Source organism: Uloborus diversus, chromosome 4 (assembly GCF_026930045.1).
Source record: "Uloborus diversus isolate 005 chromosome 4, Udiv.v.3.1, whole genome shotgun sequence".
NCBI lineage: Eukaryota > Metazoa > Arthropoda > Arachnida > Araneae > Uloboridae > Uloborus > Uloborus diversus.
Window position 1 is genome coordinate 120,812,594 of NC_072734.1, and position 21,276 is coordinate 120,833,869.

General features: G+C 39.4%; 1 protein-coding gene across 1 annotated transcript in view; it reads left to right on the forward strand.

Moving 5' to 3' along the window:
* The first annotated feature begins 525 nt into the window (after positions 1–525).
* LOC129220802 (GTP-binding protein REM 1-like) overlaps positions 526–21,276 on the forward strand; it is a 91,680-nt gene continuing 70,929 nt past the window's right edge. The window contains exon 1 of the mRNA XM_054855232.1: positions 526–1,234. Coding sequence (XP_054711207.1) covers positions 526–1,234 — 709 coding nt within the window. The remainder of the gene's footprint in view (positions 1,235–21,276) is intronic.

Consider the following 21,276-nt stretch of genomic DNA (forward strand, 5'->3'; position numbering starts at 1 on the left):
AAAGCATATAGTTGTCCTGTGTTCCCACTGAATGCTTCCTCAAAGAGAACTTAGGTGAACTCTAGTACTTTTCATCCATTTTAATCTTCATAATCACAGGAGCTTGATAAAGGTTTCTTGTAGAAGTAGAATATGAACTACTACGTATACAGTAAAAATGTTTATCATTTTGAGTTAAAATAATAGTTTACAATCTTATACTGCTGACACTTTGTGTAGCCGTTTTTCGTTAAAGAATAAGAATTTGATAATGACTTTAAACTGTACCAATAAAACTAAACTTTGAAAAAACACTTCTTCAGCCTCTGAGAAATTGAAACCTAAGCAAGATATGAATTAGCGACTTACCATTTTTATTCGAGAGATAGTTAGATAGTAATTTGTTGGCGACGCCTTTTCATTAGGTCCGTAAAATGGGAAATTAAAATGTGATGACTTGATAGATTCCAAATGTTAATTTTTGTAGACACATTAGTGAAGCAAAGTTAGTTTGTAGAAGTTTAAAACATACATCAACTCTTCAAAATGTCTCTGCAAATCACTCGTGTCCACAGTCCAAGTGACTGCGACTTTTGCAACACGAGGACGATTGCTCACAGTGTCCCCGATCTTTCTGGAGTCGTTTATTGCACGTCTCCTCCTCAAAGGGGGGCTTCTAGGAGCCCGAGAGACACTCCGAGCCCCTCAAGGAGCAATTCCAAAGCGAGCCGCTCCAAGCAGGCTCGGCATAGGCGTGGCAGAGCCACATCCTCTACCTTCAACTCGGCAACTAGTCTGGAATGGTTTCAGACTCGAGAAGCTTCGCCAGGAGGCAATGACTTCCACGTTGGTGAAGGAACTCCCTACAGACGTCGTGTGTCCACCATGCCATCCCGGACTTTAAACCGTCAGGGGCCATCCGACTTATCAGGACTGCCAGACTCGTCAGCCTACCGCCTCAGGAGCTTCAGCGTAACGAATCGCGGAAGTGTCGTGAATCTCGGAGATACGGTGTGCTTCCGCTCGAGGTCTGACGTCAGTGTCGGTGGTTCGGGAAGTTCCTTGGGACCTCCTGAAGATTTCCGAGAACGGACTTCTTCCAGTGGCGGGTCCACGGTGAGGTCGGAGGATGTTCCCAAGTACAAGGTCCTCGTCTTGGGAGATGAAGGAGTCGGGAAGAGTTCCCTCATTGCACAGCTCATGACTTCCGAGTACTTGACGGTGCGGAATGCCTTATCTATGAATGATGCTCAAGGTAAGAAAAATATATCTTATTTTTACAACATTGCTATTTTACTTATGCACGGTCGGTTAACGCGTAGTCGCTTAACATTCAATATCGCTTTACATGAAATACTTTTTTGGCATCGTTAGTTAACAATCACTTAACATTAAGCAGTAAGTTAGCGCCCAAAACTAGGGCTAAGGCAGGAAGGACTGCATGCAGTATACCGACAGCCCATCTATCCCATCTAGAGACTGTAGTTTCATCCATGTTATGAACTCATCAATCTGGAATGAGGAATAACCGATCTGGAGGCAGATTTCATCTCATGGAAGGGATGTTGGCTGAGAGTGGCAACGAGATTTTATCAACGAGAGTCTGCAGTCACGGTGCAGTTCCACTCGTAAATTGAAGGCAAAGCTTGGGTATTAAGCAGTAAGTTGAGATAAATTTACTTTATCTTCTTATTTTTGAACCCTCTCAGCTTCAATGAGGTGACATCTGCCTCCAGCTCGGTTATTTCCTAGTCCAGATTGTTAAGTCCATAACAAGGACGAAACTGCAGTCTCTGGATGATATAACCGGGTTTTCGGTATATTGCATGTAATCACATAATAATTCATCGAGTAAACTGAAATCTGGTCGACGTGATATAATTATAATGGTCCCTTGAACTTCGTGTGAACAAGGTCCGGCAGGAATAAAATTCTTTAAAATGAATAAATAATTAAAATTAAAAAAGCTGCCTTATATTGCACAAAAGTCTTTACCATGAAGCAACAAAAGAGCTAGATCTCGCGAAAGATTATTTTTCGGCCGTACGGATGAAAGTTGTTTTGACTGCTACTGTTTCACAACTGGAAAGGTCTATAAACAACCAAGCGTGCAAACTAAATTAAACACGTAACTTAACTTCACCAAGATATGGGGAGAAAGAGGCCAAATATATCTCGCTCCCTTTATTTGACCACTACTTTTTCCCTTATGCTGAACTAGCAAGTAAGGAGCATACACTCTAGTACTTATATCTACTCTATGGTAACTCTGCATTAACTGACTGTTAAATGTTCATGCCTGTCCGAGACTTGTATCATTTCATTTCTTCATCTTTTACAAGTTTGAAGAAACATCGGTTTGTACTGAAATCCAACAACTGAACGAACTGGCAATGACTAGTCTTCTTTTAAAGCATTTAAACTACTTCAATGCCAAGCGAAAATTTATGAGACTAAGCAAGTCTTATTACTCAATAAACGATTAACGAATCAATACCTTTCTGCTTGAAAATTAAATGAATGAATTATCAACGAAAATTGCAATCATTTTTACAATTTTTGTGCAAATCGTTGGTAAGTTATTCATTTATCATTCATTTAATAAATAAATGGGAAGACAGAAACCGTGATTTTCTGTGTGTGTGTGTGTGTGGGGAGGGGGGATCTTAAGATCTGTGCTCTGCATAGTGCTGTAATCGGAGGAAAAAAGAACAAGGAATTTAATTTTTGAGAATTTCCAAGAAATTTTTAAATGCTTAATAAAAGTAGTTTAAAGAAATGAAAATTTCATTTTTGGTTTTGACATTTTTGCAATTTCTATTTTAATGTCGTGAATGCAAGTTTCGCAATTTTTTCTTAAAATATTAGCTGACATAAAATAGGAGCAACATTATAGACAACCGCTAACCCCTAAAATAGAAATTTTTATTGATCCTTAGTTCAATAGTTAACCGAACAATTTCGATCCGCTATAATATTAAAATCTGTTCGCGTCCATCTGTCTGTCTAAAGATCGATCTTCTCAAGAACCGCTGCAAATTGAGAATCAAACAAATTTCCGATCAATTCGAAATTTTCCAAAGAAAACAATAGGACCAATCTCGTAATTGTGAGACTTTAATTAGCGGAGATATTAATTAAAACGTTAATTAACATAACGTCATTCAGGAATTTTTATTTCTTTCCTGTTGCCATTTTGCATATGGGTGAGCAAATAAAATTCTAATAATTGTTTTAAAAGAGATTTTTTTTGGCTGCGGTCCAAATCTTAAAACAACATTTTCATCTAGAATTTCATTTTAAATTAGTTTAAAATTGGTTACTCTATTCAAACATAGCCTTTATTTTATCGTCTGTCTTTTTACTTTCTTCTATATCTAATATATAGAAGAAAGTATTGGATTCGTGCAAATTTTCTAATTTCGAATTTTGACGGATTCGAACGTTTTAAGGTGAGCTGAGTCCATTTCGACTATTTTTGGAAAATGTCTGTCTGTGTGTATGTGTGTGCGTGTATGTGTGTCACGTCTGTGTGTGACCAGTTTTTTGTGGCCGCTCTACAGCAAAAACTACCGCATGAAATTGAACGAAATTTGGTACACATATGTGCCCTATGTGAACTTGTGCCCATTGGTTTTTGGCGCGAATTCCTCCGAGGGGGGTGGAGCAATGGGACGTTTTTTGAGTTACGCGTGCTTGCTAGTCCTCAGGAAGTAACTGGCGGAATCAAACAAAATTTGGTCCACATGTTGCTCCTAACAGGAGCAGGTGCTGATTCAATTTTGGTACCAATAGCTCAAACGGGAGTTGAGTTATAGAACGTTTTTTGTCGTCAATTGTGGCTGCTGTATCTGAAGAAATAACGAACGGAATCAAACAAAAATTTTTTGACAAGTAGCCCTTAGTGGGTATAAGAGCTGATTTTATTTTGGTGTCAACAGCTAAAAAGGGGTAGCGCAATCGTCCGTTCTTTTTTTCCATTGTGAGTGCCCTATCTCAAGAAGTAATGCTACGTTCTGGTTGAAATTTGGAATATATGTGAATCCATACGTAAACAGACTTTGGTTCAATTTTGACGCCAATCGCTCCAAGAGGTGTTGATTTTTTTTGAGCAATCACGATTGCTTATTGTTCTCATTTGACCGTTTTTGGTGTCCGTGCCCTTTTCAACTTGGATCAGAAGCCTATGCAGCAGCACCGCCCACCGTCCTCTGCTGGCGGCGCGGCGCGGCTGCTCCGGTTTTGAGCTATCCGCTTCTCCTGGTCGGAGGCGGCCATGTCCTACACACACGCACGTTCACACACATACACGACTTCCCACACATACACTCACTCACGCCTACGTGCATACACACAGGTCTACGCACACACACAACTATGCCCACGGAACCGCCCAGGAGGAGAGGCAGGCTTGGGGGGAACAGGAGCCGTTTCTAGAAACAATAACTCAAATGAGTAGGGTCCCGTCTCAGTTCGTGTTTGCGAAAAACATAATTTGAATTCAAAATTTCAGAATTCAAATTAATTTTCTTTTTGAGCAATCACGACTGATTATTGCTTTCATTTGACTGTCCTTGACGTTACGGTTCCTTTTTCAGCATGGACCAGGGCTGCAGCACCACCGTCCACCGGCGGCGGCGCGGCTGGTCCTGAGCACTGTCCACCGGAATCCACTTTTGCTGGGCGGTGGCGTCCATGTCCTACACACGCATGGTCATATACACTCCCCTACGTGCGCACGCCTTTACACACATACACACGCCTACGTGCACACACGTAAGCCTACACACACATCTATACACACGTGACCACCCAGGAGGAGGGACATGCTTGGGGGGGGGGAGCCGTTTCTAGAAACAATACCTCTAATCAGTAGGGTCTTGTCGCAACTCGTGATTGCAAAAAACATAATTTGAATTCAAAGTTTCGGAATTCAAATTAGAATTAATTGGGGGAAGTAGGTCACAGATTTTTTTTTTATTATTATTTTTTTTTTTTGCGAATAAAAATAGCTTTATTAATGCAGCAATAAGAAAGATAAATCGTAATAGATTGTCGTCTGCGTATTTCTCGTGATTTTAATTGTATGGAAATGATCGGAAATATTATCTCAATGATTTAAAATTTTTAACTGTTGCCATCTTATGTTTGTTAACAAATAAAATATTTGTAATTAATTCAAGCAAGGCCTATAAAATAACGTTCAATTTTCGCTCTTTGCTTTGCTTTTACAATAATTCAGACATTGGGATGGTCGTCAAGTTTTTGCATGTGTAATTTTGTTTTTGTTAGGAATATTGCTTCTTCGTCAAGCATGGGGATGGATCAAAAAAAGGAAAAATATAGAAGAAAGTTTCGTGATGGCCACAACATACTAGTTTATTTTTTACATTCAACGTTCTTAACTCTTTTCAGCATATGAAAGTTGTTTCTTTAGCTATGTTTATTGATTGTAGTGTAAGTTTATCATTCACCGGCCTCATATTTTGGTAAATTTAGAATGTGCGACTACTTATGTTTATTTTGTTGTTCGTTTTCCCGTCACATGCGTGAGTTTTCGAATTGTAATAACTCTTTTTTCCCTTCCTGTTTCTATTTTTGAAATACAGTTTGTATCGTTAAAAGAACATATTATATTAAGATTGTTTGGATTTCTTTAAGTGAAACACAGTTGAACAAAAAAGATTGTTTTTAAGGATTTTAACTAAAGCTAATTTGGAATCGGATGACTTGGTATTAAATTAATGCTTATTGGTATTTATTTAGTCTTGGTGCTTTAGTTTCACGTAATCAACCAAAAAGTGTGTGTCATTTTATGCAAAAAGCAGATAGTAATTGTACACAAATATTTCAGATATAGTCTATCAGATGTAATTCATTTTAACCTGAGAACAGATTATAGTTGATAATGCATATATTTTCATCTTTTGCTAATTGAAAATACTCGTAACTTGGATCATTGATAACTATTGTAACGGATTCGGTGCGACTTCCACTTTCTTGAAATGAAGACACAGTTCTTGATAAAAACACAGGAAATTTATTTACACTATGTACAGGAAAGATCTTCAACAACTGCTAAATTATTCATCAGCAATTAAGCAATTATCACACAACACCGTAAACTCAACGTTTACACACGTATTTACTTCCAAATACGAAAACAACACAGCGAAATGCCTCGCTATAAACAGAGCAAATACACACGCTCAGTTCGAAATCCTCAGTCGAAACTCTCCGTTTATCCATCGCTAACGGTTTTTATAAACATCCAAGAATTTTCCACAACATTCTTTCTGCTTCGAGAAATGCGTAGACCGTTATCAAATTTTATCAATGAAAATAAAAAGAATAGGGGGTTGTATACTTTAGCCATATGTTAAGGGGTTGTATATTCATTACGGGAAATTATTTACAGGTTACGTTACTACAATAATTACTATTTACAGGATTTGTAACATTGCCCCCTTCCTAAGGACTGCACGTCCCGGGCAGTACAATCCCCAGAAAGGGTGCCAAACTTCTATCACAAGTTCACAATTCCACACATTAAATAATAACTAACAGATACAGAAAACACAATAATAACAAGAAATATTACTAAACATTAAAAGCAAAAATTATCTACAACTTTTATGTTATCAAACATGGTTGTTTACGTAATACTCATGAACTATGGCCATAGTATGGGGCTAACCGATCATAATGTACAACCCTAGGCTTTGCATTAGGTGATTTTTGGATCCTCACTACGACGTCATTCAGTCGGTTAAGGACTTTGTAGGGTCCATCCCAATGCGACTGCAATTTGGGTGACAGACCTTTCCGTCGGATGGGATTCCATAACCAAACCTTGTCGCCTTCGTTGAATTCATGTCCAGTAGACCTTGTGTCGTATCTGGTCTTCATCTTCTCCGCCGCGATGTTGATTCGCTCTCGTGCGAAGTTATGAACGTCTTCCAACCGGGCCTGGAGATCCTGGATGTATTCCTCAGGTGATGCAGGCGCATCCGGAGGACGACCGAAGACGAGATCACAAGGTAGCCGAAGCTCTCGTCCGAAGAGCATCTGAGATGGGGCATATCCGGTAGTCTCGTGGACAGCACTGCGGTAGGCCAGCAGGAACAAAGGTAGCTTCTTGTCCCAATCCTGTTGATTTCTGGATACCATAAGCGAGAGATTATTTAGGATTGTGCGGTTAAATCTCTCCACCATGCCATCCGATTGTGGGTGTAGTGGTGTTGTCCTAGTTTTCTCAATTCCGAAAATTTGACATAGGCCCTTAAACACAGCAGAGATGAAATTCCTCCCTTGATCGGAATGAATCTGCAAAGGTGTTCCATATCTCGAGATCCAATGTTGGACTAGAGTCTCTGCTACGGTGGTAGCTTCTTGATCTGGAATGGGATACGCTTCGGGCCATTTGGTGAAATTGTCGATGGAAACAAGAATGTATTTGTTCCCATCAGCAGTTCTTGGTAGAGGACCCAGGATGTCGATCCCAATTCGTTCGAAAGGAGCTCCAACGTTGTACAGATGTAGCTTCCCTCTGCTTCTTTTCTTCGGTCCTTTACGAGCAGCACAGGCGTCACAAGAATGGCACCACTTCTCCACGTCATCCTTCGCCTTGCTCCAGAAGAAGCGCTCCCGAACTTTATTAAGGGTTTTCAAGACACCAAAATGTCCTCCAGTCGCACTACTATGTATTTCTTTCAGAACATCTGAAATCCTTGATCGGGGAAGTAGTAACTGCCACCTAGATGTTTTGCCGTCATCAGATTCCCATTTTCGGTACAGTACGCCGTTCCGTAAATGGAGCGAGTTCCATAAAGCCCAGTATCTTTTTGTTGCTGGACTGAAGATGGAAACGTCCTGCCAGCTAGGGCGTCGACTGTCACTTTCCATGAACTCCAAAATTGGTTTTATGTCGGGGTCTTCAAGTTGATCTTTTCGAACTTGGTCATCACTCCATGGATCAGGTTCTGATGATGTTGGAGTCACTGTCACCTGATAGGCAGTAGGGCTAGTCGTTCCATACTGTTTCTCGATTCGGGAACAATAATTGCAGTTCTCAGGACAGGGTCTCCTTGATAAAGCGTCTGCATTACCGTGAGACAACCCTTTTCGGTGCTTGATCTCCATGTCATATTCCTGGAGCCGCTGTATCCACCTGGCTATCTGGCCTTCTGGATTCCTGAAGTTCAAAAGCCAAGTTAACGAGGCATGATCTGTCCGAAGCAGAAACTTTCGGCCGTAGAGGTAATGATGGAAGTGTTCTACAGCTTTCACTATGGCCAGTAACTCCTTTCTGGTGACGCAGTAATTCCGCTCCGACTTTGATAAGCATTTGCTCCAGTAAGCGATGACATGTTCATTTCCGTCAATTTCTTGGGATAAAACAGCTCCGATGCCCCCATTGCTCGCATCAGTGTCCAGGATGAAGGGTTTTTCAGGCTGAGGATAGGCGAGTATAGGCGTTGATGTTAAAGCCTCCTTCAGTCGTAGAAATGCATCTTCACATTCTTTGGACCATTCAAACGTTTGCTTGCTCTCCGTCAGCTTATGCAAAGGGCGTGCAATGTTGGAAAAACCCTTTACAAACTTCCTGTAGTACGTGCAGAGACCCAGGAAACTTCGCAGCTGATGGATGTTTTCGGGACGACTCCAACTCTTGACCGCAGATACCTTTTCTGGATCGGTTTGTACACCTTCAGAAGAGATGATGTGACCAAGATAGTTCACTTCTCGGCGGAACAAATTACATTTGGACGGGCTTAACTTCAGATTGGCTTCCTTAAGCTTTTGCAGCACCTTCCTAAGATTTGCCAGATGTTCTTCGAAACTGCGTCCCACGATGATGATATCGTCTAAGTAGACTAGACAGGATTCGTAGGAAAGTCCTCTTAACACTGTCTCCATAAGACGCTCGAACGTAGCTGGTGCATTGCAGAGGCCGAAGGGCATCACTTTGAACTGCCATAAGCCTTGTCCAGTTGTAAACGCTGTCTTCTCTCGGTCATCAGGGTGTATCTCAACCTGCCAGTAGCCGCTCTTCAAGTCCAGGGTCGAAAACCACTTGTGTCCGGAAAGAGTGTCCAAGGTGTCGTCTATCCGTGGAAGAGGGTAACTGTCTTTCTTGGTGATTTCATTCAGCCGTCGGTAATCGACACAAAATCTGGTGGAGCCATCTTTCTTTCGGACCAAGACGATGGGAGACGCCCAAGGACTGGATGAGGGTTCGATTACATCGTTCTCCTTCATCTCTTTCAGGAGGGTCTCAACCTCTTCCTTCTTGGCGAACGGCAGTCGTCTTGGATGCTGTTTAATAGGGAGGTGATCTCCAGTGTAGATCCTATGCTGCGTTAAATTCGTCCTGCCCACATCCTCCGATGTAGATGAAAACAGATGCTTGAAGTCCTCCACCAATTGTTCCGCAGCAGTTCTTTGATCTTTCGATAATGGCGCACTCCCAATTAACTTCGATGTCAAGGACTCAGAAGACACAGTCTCGGGGGAATTGATTCTTCTAATGATGCAGTTTACTGGCGCACAAGTTGCTAACACTTCACCTTTCCGAATATTCCTTGGCCTTTCACTCACGTTGGCGACTCTTACAGGAATTACATCCTTGGAAAGGTCCACAAGCGTAGATGCTACCAGCACTCCTTTTAGGTTATTGCTTAGGTTAGGGTATTCAATGAGTCCAAATCGAAAACTATTGCTTTCTTCAAGGGAGCCAGGTATTAATGATTCTGACCTTGAGGGAATCGATAAATCTGTTTGGGCTATTATTTGATGAGCGGATTTTACATCACTTTCTGCAGGGAAAACGGCTATGTCTTCTCTCATCGAGTGCAGCTCATTAGTCTTGAAGTCGAAAGTGAAGTCATATTTCTTCAAAAAGTCCAATCCGAGAATGAAGGGGTCCGTGATATTAGCGACGAATGCCGTATGATGGTAGGTGGCATTCCCAAACACTATTTCCAAGTCCACTTTACCGTCAATCTCGATTTTGTCACCTGTCACAGTCTGGAGACTTACGCGTGGCGATGTCCACAGCAGTTTCAATCCAAATTCACGAGCCACATCTGTCCTAATGATTGTCACATTGGCTCCAGTGTCGACAATCAGTCTGCAGGGGTTCCCATTTACATGTGCGTAAATGAAAAGTCCATCACTGCCACTACTAGAAGAGGAAATCTGCAGAGCTCTAGTGGTGGTGATTTCCTTCCCTCGCGTAGCTTGGCGAGCCGGACAACTCCTTCGCAGGTGTCCTTCACTACCGCATTTTCAGCACTTCTGCTCTTGTTTCTTTTGGGCTGTTATGCTGCTCAGATGTCGTGTCAAGTCACCGAGTTGTCTCTCAAGTTCAGCGAGGTGGGACGACCTGGAATCAGACTCATCAGCTTCCTGAGTCCGGATTAGATGGCGATCCATACGGGTTGCTTCTTGGGCGGCCTCGTATCTCATCGCATACACAACAGCAGAATTCAGGTCTTTGACATCCGCCATCCGTAGAGCTTTCTGGATTTCCGGATCTCGAACCCCGTCGATGTAGTAGTTGAGTGCCAGGTTGTCTCGAACATCCGCATGACAGTCGCAAAAAGCAAGATGAGACAGTCTCTCGACGTCCGCCGCTAGCTCTTGTAGGGTTTCCCCGGTTTTCTGGAAACGGGACTTCAACTGGAGTCGGCTGAAATCTTTCTGGCACTTCTCACCGAAGCGAAGCTCCAACGCAGATGTGAGGGCGGCGAAATCCAGGCGCTGGCTGTCCGGAAGGGTCTGAAGAATGTCCGCTGCGTCACCTCTCAGGGATACTGCAAGATGGCAGGCCTTGGTAGCAGAGTCCCATCCGTTCGCTTCCGCCACTATCATGAATTGGGTTTTGTACACCTGCCACGAACGTTTCCCATCAAATGTGGCCAGTTTAATGGACGGTCGAGCAACAGATGTGGGAGCGCAAAACTGTACAGAGCTGCTTTCCGCGGTCGCCAATCTCCTTTCCATGTCTTTAATTTTCTCATCCACATGATTCTCAACTGTTGCGATACGGTTTTCTACTGTTTCAAATTTTTCATCAAAAGCATCAACTCGATGCTCTATCTCATTAAATTTATTTTCCATCACAGTCTTTACCGAAGTAAGGTCGTTTTTAATTTCCTCTTGGTTAGAAGCTAAATCCTTTTTCAGCACCATTAAATCACTTTTCCATTGTTCTTGATTAGCCGCCATATCATTTTTTAATTGTTCTTGATTAGCCGCCATATCATTTTTTAATTGTTCTTGATTAGCCGCCATATCACTCTTCACAGAGTTGATTGCATCAAGCAGTTGTTTTAATTGTTCATCCATTGCGCGAGTGATCACCATAAAATTAAAGTCCAAATTTAAAAAGTCTTTATGAAAAAATGTCCAAAGTCACACTTACTGCAAGAAAGTCCTGAAGTGGCCCCACGTTGGGCGCCAATTGTAACGGATTCGGTGCGACTTCCACTTTCTTGAAATGAAGACACAGTTCTTGATAAAAACACAGGAAATTTATTTACACTATGTACAGGAAAGATCTTCAACAACTGCTAAATTATTCATCAGCAATTAAGCAATTATCACACAACACCGTAAACTCAACGTTTACACACGTATTTCCTTCCAAATACGAAAACAACACAGCGAAATGCCTCACTATAAACGAGCAAATACACACGCTCAGTTCGAAATCCTCAGTCGAAACTCTCCGTTTATCCATCGCTAACGGTTTTTATAAACATCCAAGAATTTTCTACAACATTCTTTCTGCTTCGAGAAATGCGTAGACCGTTATCAAATTTTATCAATGAAAATAAAAAGAATAGGGGGTTGTATACTTTAGCCATATGTTAAGGGGTTGTATATTCATTACGGGAAATTATTTACAGGTTACGTTACTACAATAATTACTATTTACAGGATTTGTAACACTATGATAAACGTTAAAGAGATTTTTGCCAAAAATATGCTCGACTGGTATTTTGCAAACCTTGCATTACGCGTATTTATTTACTCCTTAGCGCTTTAGAAACTGATGTCAGAGTGATACAAAAACATCAATTGGACATCTCTTTCTTTTTTTTTTAAGTAGCCCGAGCAACGCCGGGCGCGCAGCTAGTATTTAATTATTTTTTGTCCAAATAAAATTCCTAAGCTAAGTTCTGCCACTCATAATAATATTCAAATACATGAGCGAGGATTGCTTGAATCCTTATTTTCGAACATTAACGAAATTCCAATTTTTAACAGATGTAACAACTTCTTCATCGAGTAAATTTTCAGATTTTATTAAATTTCACTTTAACAACAGCTTGTTATTGAAACCTTTCAAGAACGGACATACAAGAACGTGACATAAAAAACTTGTTAGAAGTGATAGATGAAGAAAATCTTGTATAGTTATGACTGCGGCCTAATATCAGAGTGAGAAATGATTGAATGGGTTTATCCTCAAAATTATCTGTTTCCTAAGTTCTGACATTATTCTTAAAAACTCCCTTGGTTATTAACGTTAAATTAAATCTCTCCCCCCCAAAAACTGTATTTTATCTCTGCTTATATCCAAGGATAATTGGTACTTTTGAAAGTTATCGTTAGAATCTGAAATTGAGGTTCGAGTGGAATATATTCGTTATGTTCATACCAACTCCTCTTTTCATACAAAGTATGTAAATTTAGTTGGATATTTGAAACAATAAAATATTGAAATTAGTTTGCTTTATGTTCATTTAATAAGATTTTTTAAATACGTGTTTGGAACCAGTAAAACGATACATCATAATATATCATAATGACATAATATGGGCAACATTTGTAGAAACTAAAGAATGAAACTTAACACTTTTTTTTTGTAAAGTTTTTTTAGCTCAAAAACCAAAAAAAAAAAAAAAAAAAAGAACTAGTTACTTCGTTTTACAAAAAAGGAAGTACTGTATTCGCGAAAAAATTTTCCCTCAAAATTCGGTACTTAAGTTCCATTTTGCTCACCCCCGAATGAATGTTGAGTTTTTTTCGACCCGATGACACATGCATATACAGTCGGACTCCGATTTAACGATTTTTTTTCATTAATTTTTTTTTTTTTTTTGTTAATTTGAGTTGGGAAACATTGGATTTGTTTTCTAAATGTTACATTCATATTGTCTGAAGCAGAAAAAGCCTTTTTTTTTTAGAATCAGCAATTTTTGACAGGCTAGCGCGAGGGAGAAACCGACGAATAGTGATTCTGATCCTGAAAGCAATAGTGAAATTCCCATTAAAACTTACTTTTTCAAATACTTTATATGGCCTGGAAACTTTAAAAACATCTCTCATGCAGCAAGCTGCAAAAGATATAGTATTTTTCTTTCTCCATAAAGTAGAAACAGAATTATTCCGAGTCAAGTATCAAGGAAATTGTCAAAACACCTATTGCTCAGTAGTTTAAAATTTCAAATTAACTAGCGTGTAATAAGTCGTGGAATGCTAAATAAAAAGTGTAAGCTTTCTAATTATGGATATTTTTGCGCCGTTGCTTATAAGGGTTTTTAGATCAGGTAAGTGCATTTTTTTTTTTTAAAATTTCACAACCCGATGTTTCGAAAAACCCCAATTTAACGTATAAAAATTTCGGTCTCGGTGAATTCCTTAAATCGGGGTCCGACTGTATACTTAAGAACGTATAGACGCCCGAAATATCTATTTTGATGATTGACGAGTTTATAACAACGAGTTTTCTCGTGACGTCTGTATGTACGTATGTGTGTATGTGCGTATGTATATCGCATAATTCAAGAACGGTATGTCCTAGAAAGTTAAAATTTGATACGTAGACTCATAGTGGGGTTTAGTTGTGCACTTCGCCAAGTTTTGTCGCCAACTTGACGACAAATTTGGCATTTGGCAAATTTTGGCAAAATCTGGTTTCAATTTGACCACTGTTGGTGATATTTAGAAAGTTAATTACTGAATCACATTAAAATGGGGTTGTTTTTTTGTCAAAAGTATTACTTTTAGTCACTGAAATAAAATAGGTAATATGGAGCGAGAAAGTATTTTTATTTTCCCAACAGTTGTTTTTTAATTATTTTTTTAAATGTCCGATTTTTCAAACAAGGCGTGGTCTTGATGACGTCACAAATGATGCATTTTGGCGCATCTTTCTACCACGGTTCCACGTTATGATAATCAACAAGCGCATTAAAATTTAGCTCTACTTTTGCTATCAACCATATCGTTGCCAATACACGTGAATAAAGATGCGAATTAAATATTTTGAACCGTGAATGGCAACACTGAATGGCATTTCATCACTGTGATGTCATCGGCAGAAGCGTTAAACGATGAAAGAGCACCGATATAAGTAATTTTTAAAAATGTTAAACTTATACAAATTATTTAAAAAATGATCAGATCCCATGTTTTAAAGCATGCTCTTTCAGAAAAAAAATACTTTTAACATTTCGGAAACGACCCCATTGCCAATAATAGGGAAATAACATTAAATTGGTGTAAAAGGAAGTTATGTAATGCACATATCAGCTCGTTTTTGTGAAATTTTTCTAGCGGAAATACGAAAAAATATTGAACTAGGTTTTTTATTTAAATTAAGGGTTTTTGGTAGATTTGTAAAGGCAGTTGTTAATAGTACTTAAAGTAAAGGCAGTTGTTAATAGTACTTAAAGGGAATTATCATTATTTATGAATCGGAAAGCATCGACAAAATTGAAACATGAGCTATTTGTATTGGTTTACTGTTCTTTATTGTAATGCATAATTAACAATGTTTTCCAATTTGATTTTTTTTACACTTTTGATAAAGAAAAACACTTTGTATTTATCATATAAAAATGTTTCTAATCCTAAAATTACGTATAACCACTTTATTACCATCTTTTAAACATTTATTGATGCTTCATAATGAACGAGTTTCTACTGCATTAAACTGAAACGTCGGTTAAAGTTAGTCGAGGATTAATGTTTCTAACCTTAACGTAATTCTGAATTTATGATAATTGAATTGGATTTGAAGCATGGCGAATAGCTACGGAAAATTTAGTTGTCAACGTAGCTGTAGGGTCTGTATTATAACTATATAATAATATATGTGTAATACTTAATATGTTCATTAAAGTACAGGTGTTTATAAAATCTTGCACTGATAAATAAAAGTTATTACAAAAAAAAGTTCAAGATTTATACACATTTTTTTAAAATTTAATCCTTCTTATCTCATCAAATCCCCCCCTCCCATTTGCACAATACTAGTAAAAGGCACTTAGGTGACGCTAACATCAAAGATTGAAAATGGTGTGTATGTGAAAGAAATAACTCACAGGACACTGAGAGGGGAGTTTTGAAGGTCACTCCCAGGCCCGAGTTTTCGGTTTAACAAATATTGCCAATTCTAATATGACTGTTTCTATCCATAAAAGAATTTTTATGCCAAACCCTCACCTTCAGATGGTAAATTCTGGCTGCTTTAGTGCCTGACGCGAAGTAGAAAACCGACTAAATCTTCTTAGAACTGCGAAAGGTGTTCACGTAGTAACGTAGAAATTCATTAACTTTTTTTTTTTTTTTTTTAAAGTTGAGATAAAGATCAAAATAAAAAAAATAATTTTGTTTAAATCTGAAGTACTTTTTTTTAAATGAATTTTCTTTATTTGTGCAACTTATTATAAAAGCCCGGGAAATGGGATCTGTGTTTGGGTGTTCTGCAATGCTGCATTCAACGGTAATACTTTATGAAAATTATGTATTTACATTTCTATATCGATAAAATTGAATATTGAGCTAATTTAAAATTCAATCTTTTAACTTTGTGCTGATATAATATATAAACAGAAAAAAATGCAAAAAAATATGGTGTACACTCGTTTCAGGGTTATAAGGAGCTTCTTTAGCGATGCTAAAAGAGCATGCTCTACCTTTTTGTGGAAATAATGGAAGAGAAAACGAACTTATTTATATAGTGCATAGTGCAAACTAGGTACTATGCTGCAAAGAATGTTTTCTAATTACAAAAAAAATATATTTTTTTTTAATCCAAAAAGAGCTCCCGACTTTAAGTATGAGAGACTTTAAGTATATCATAAAGAGGCTTTCCGAAAACCCGATATATGAATATGAAATATTGTTTTCAATTTATGCTGAAAATATTTGGTATGCTCATCACTAATCGAGTCAAGTACTTTTTGCGAGATGGAACAGTGGATGATAGTATTGTTACACTTAAGTTACCCTAACGAGTTTGTTCGAAAAATTGAAATTCTTAACATCCACGAAGAAGTAAAATTGTGATAAGATGAATAAATGCGTATCTATATTTTAAATAGAGTCTCTGCTATTTTTACTTCCTTTTACAAGAAAGGAAGTATTGTATTTGCAAAAAAATTTTCATTCTCAAATCGGCCTTAATTTCCATTTTTCTCACTTCCGCATGAATGTTGAGTTTTTTTTTTTCGACTCGACCACACGTGGATAAATGCCTAAAAACGTATAGACACGCAAAATATCCATTTTGACGATTCCCGAGTTAATTACAACGAGTTTTCTCGTGACGTCTGTATGCACGTATGTATGTATGTGCTTATGTGCATATGTATGTCGCATAACTCAAGAACGGTATGTCCAAGAAAGTTGAAATTTGGTACGTAGACTTCGAGTGAGGTCTAGTTGTGTACCTCCCCTTTTGGTTGCATTCGAGTGTTTCTAAAGGGCCCTTTTTGGGGGGAAATCATTGTTAATTTCGATGTAAACTCAAGTGATGTTATAATTTGGCGGACACTTGGCGATATATCGCCAGACTTTTTGTCGCCAAGTTTTGTCACGAACTTGGCGACAAAAATCTGGTTTCAATTTGGCCACTGTTGGTGATATTTAAAGAGTAAACTATTGAATCACATTAAAATTGCCAATTATGGAGAAATGACATTTAATCGGAGTAAAAGGAACTCATGTGATGCACACATCAGCTCGTTTTTTTTTATTACTGATGCACACATTGTAGTATAATTGCATTGAAAAAATTTACCTTTCATCGTAGAATTGAAAATTTTTGGGAAAAAAATCGTTTGTATTTAGTTGTTTCTTAGGCCTATTAAATTTCACTATTCTCATGTCTCGGTGAAAAACACTTAGCGCCGTTTGTAGCAAACCAAACTTGACCTACAAAATATTCCTTTTAAACGTGATTTCGTATTAACTGTGGTCGTATTAAGATAATTCAACTGTATTTACACGCAGTTGTCGCACTGAATATTGTTACGTGCTCCGATGCGACTTCCAACTTTCTTGAAAGGACGACACAGTTCTTGAGAGAAACACAGGAAATTTATTTACACTATGGTCAGGAAAGATCGGTAACAACTGCTAAATTATTCATCAGCAATTAAGCAATTATCACACAACACCGTAAACTCAACGTTTACACACGTATTTACATCCAAATACGTAAAACAACACAGCAAAATGCCTCGCAATAAACACAGCTAATACTCTCTCAGTACAAATTCTCAATCGAAACTGACTCTTTATCATGCGTAACGGCTTTTTATAACATCGAAAAGTTTCCACAATTTTCCAAATGCTTCTAGTATCTTCTTTTCATTCACAAACCTTGTCAATGAAAAATAGGGGGACCGTATACTTCAGCCGAATGTATAGGGGCTGTATATTCATTACAGGAAACTATTTACAGGTTACGTTACAACAATAATTTTAGATGAAAGATAATTTAGTAAACGCCTAATTTAGATAGATTACGACAAGTTAATCACGAAAATAATTACTATTTGCAGAATTTGTAACATTGCCCCCTTCCCAAGGACTGCACGTCCCGGGCAGTACAATCCCCAGAAAGGGTGCCAAACTTCTATCACAAGTTCACAAATACACACATTAAATAATAACAAATAATACACAGAAAACACAATAATAACAAGAAATATTACTAAATATTAAAAGCAAAAATTATCTACAACTTTTATGTTATCAACCATGGTTGTTTACGTAATACTCATGAACTATGGCCATAGTATGGGGCTAACCGATTATAATGTACAACCCTAGGTTTTTTTTTAGGTGATTTTTCGATCCTCACTCCGACGTCATTCAGTCGGTTAAATATGCCTCGCTCATCTAAAGAAATATGTGCATAAAAAAATAAACGAGCAAATAAAGTAGTAACACCTTTTTAACAAAGCAGCTGATATATTTTTTTCAATAAAAAAAATCTTTAATCGCTTTCAAAATGAAAAAAAATTAAAATCAATTAAGGACTTTGTAGGGTCCATCCCAATACGACTGCAATTTGGGTGAAAGACCTTTCCGTCGGATGGGATTCCATAACCAAACCTTGTCGCCTTCGTTGAATATATGTCCTGTAGACCTTGTGTCGTATCGGGTCTTCATCTTCTCCGCCGCGATGTTGATCGCTCACGTGCGAAGTTATGAACGTCTTGAAACCGGACCTGGAGATCCAGGATTTACTACCTCAGGCGATGAAGGCGCATCCAGAGGACGACCGAAGACGAGATCACAAGGTAGCCGAAGCTCTCGTCCGAAGAGCATCTGAGATGGGGCAAATCCGGTAGTCTCGTGGACAGCACTGCGGTAGGCCAGCAGGAACAAAGGTAGCTTCTTGTAACAATCCTGTTGATTTCTGGAGACCATAAGCGAGAGATTATTCAGGATTGTGCGGTTAAATCTCTCCACCATGCCGTCCGATTGTGGGTGTAGTGGTGTTGTCCTAGTAATTCCGAGAATTTGACATAGGCCCTTAAACACAGCAGAGATGAAATTCCTCCCTTGATCGGAATGAATCTGCAAAGGTGTTCCATATCTCGAGATCCAATGTTGGACTAGAATCTCAGCCACGGTGGTAGCTTCTTGATCTGGAATGGGATATGCTTAGGGCCATTTGGTGAAATAGTCGATGGAAACAAGAATGTATTTGTTCCCATCAGCAGTTTTTGGTAGAGACCCAGGATGTCGATCCCAATTCGTTCGAAAGGAGCTCCAACGTTGTACAGATGTAACTTCCCTCTGCTTCTTTTCTTCGGTCCTTTACGAGCAGCACAGACGTCACAAGAATGGCACCACTTCTCCACGTCATCCTTCGCCTTGCTCCAGAAGAAGCGCTCCCGAACTTTATTGAGGGTTTTCAAGACGCCAAAATGTCCTCCAGTCGCACTACTACGTATTTCTTTCAGAACATCTGAAATCCTTGATCGGGAAAGTAGTAACTGCCACCTAGATGTTTTGCCGTCATCAGATTCCCATTTTCGGTACAGTACGCCGTTCCGTAAATGGAATGAGTTCCATAAATCCCAGTATCTTTTTGTATCAGGACTAAAGATGGAAACGTCCTGCCAGCTAGGTCGCCGACTATCACTTTCCATGAACTCCAAAATTGGTTTTATGTCGGGGTCTTCAAGTTGATCTTTTCGAATCTGATCGTAACTCCATGGATCAGGTTCTGATGATGTTGAAGTCACTTTCACCTGGTAGGCAGTAGGGCTAGTCGTTCCATACTGTTTTTCGATTCGGGAACAATAGTGGCTGTTCTCAGGACAGGTTCTCCTTGATAAAGCGTCTGCGTTACCGTGAGACAACCCTTTTCGGTGCTTGATCTCCATGTCATATTTCCGTAGCCGCTGTATCCACCTGGCTATCTGGCCTTCTGGATTTTTGAAGTTCAAAAGCCAAGTTAACGAGGCATGATCTGTCCGAAGCAGAAACTTTCGGCCGTAGGTAATGATGGAAGTGTTCTACAGCTTTCACTATGGCCAGTAACTTCTTTTTGGTGACGCAGTAACTTCGCTCCGACTTTGATAAGCATTTGCTCCAGTAAGCGATGACATTTTCATTGCCCTCAATTTCTTGGGATAAAACAGCTCCGATGCCCTCGTGGCTCGCATCAGTGTCTAGGATGAAGGATTTTCCAGGCTGAGGATATGAGAGAGTAGGCGTTGATGTTAAAGCCTCCTTCAGTCGTAGAAATGCATCTTCGCATTCCTTGGACCATTCAAACTTTTGCTTGCTCTCCGTCAGCTTATGCAAAGGTCGTGCAATGTTGGAAAAAACCTTCACAAACTTCCTGTAGTACGTGCAGAGCCCCAGGAAACTTCGCAGCTGATGTATGTTTTCGGGACGACTCCAACTCTTGACCGCAGATATCTTTTCTGGATCGGTTTGTACAGCTTCAGAAGAGATGATGTGACCAAGATAGTTCACTTCCCGGCGGAACAAATTACATTTGGACGGGCTTAACTTCAGATTGGTTTCCTTAAGCGTTGCAGCACTTTCCTAAGATTAGCCAGATGTTCTTCGAAGCTGCGTCCCACGATGATGATATCGTCTAAATAGACCAGACAGGATTCGTAAGAGAGTCCTCTTAACACTGTCTCCATAAGACGCTCGAACGTAGCTGGTGCATTGCAGAGGCCAAAGGGCATCACTTTAAACTGCCATAAGCCTTGTCCAGTTGTAAACGCTGTCTTCTCTCGGTCATCAGGGTGTATCTCAACCTGCCAGTAGCCGCTCTTTAAGTCCAGGGTCGAAAGCCACTTGTGTCCGGAAAGAGTGTCCAAGGTATCCGTGGAAGAGGGTAACTGTCTAACTTGGTGATTTCATTCAGCCATCGGTAAACGACACAAAATCTAGAGAAGCCATCTTTTTTTCGGACCAAGACGATGGGAGAGGCCCAAGGACTGGACGAGGGTTCGATGACATCATTCTCCTGCATCTCTTTCTGGAGGGTCTCAACCTCTTCCTTCTTGGCGAACGGTAGTCGTCTTGGATGCTGTTTGATAGGGGGTGTTCTCCAGTGTAGATCCTATGCTGCGTTAAATTCGTCCGGCCCACATCCTCCGATGTAGATGAAAACAGATGCTTGAAGTCGTCCACCAATTGTTCCGCAGCAGTTCTTTGATCTTTCAATAACGGCGCACTCCCAATCAACTTCGATGTCAAGGACTCAGAAGACACAGTCTCGGGGGAATTGATTCTTCTAATGATGCAGTTTACTGGAGTACAAGTTGCCAACACTTCACCTTTTCGAATATTCCTTGTCCTTTCACCTACGTTGGCGACTCTCACAGGAATTACATCCTTAGAAAGGTTCACAAGCGTAGATGCTACCAGCACTCCTTTTAGGTTATTGTTTAGGTTAGGGTATTCAATGAGGCCAAATCTAAAGCTGTTGTTTTCTTCAATGGAGCCAGGTATCAATGATTCTGACCTTGAGGGAATCGATAAATCTGTTCGGGTTATTATTTGATAAGCGGA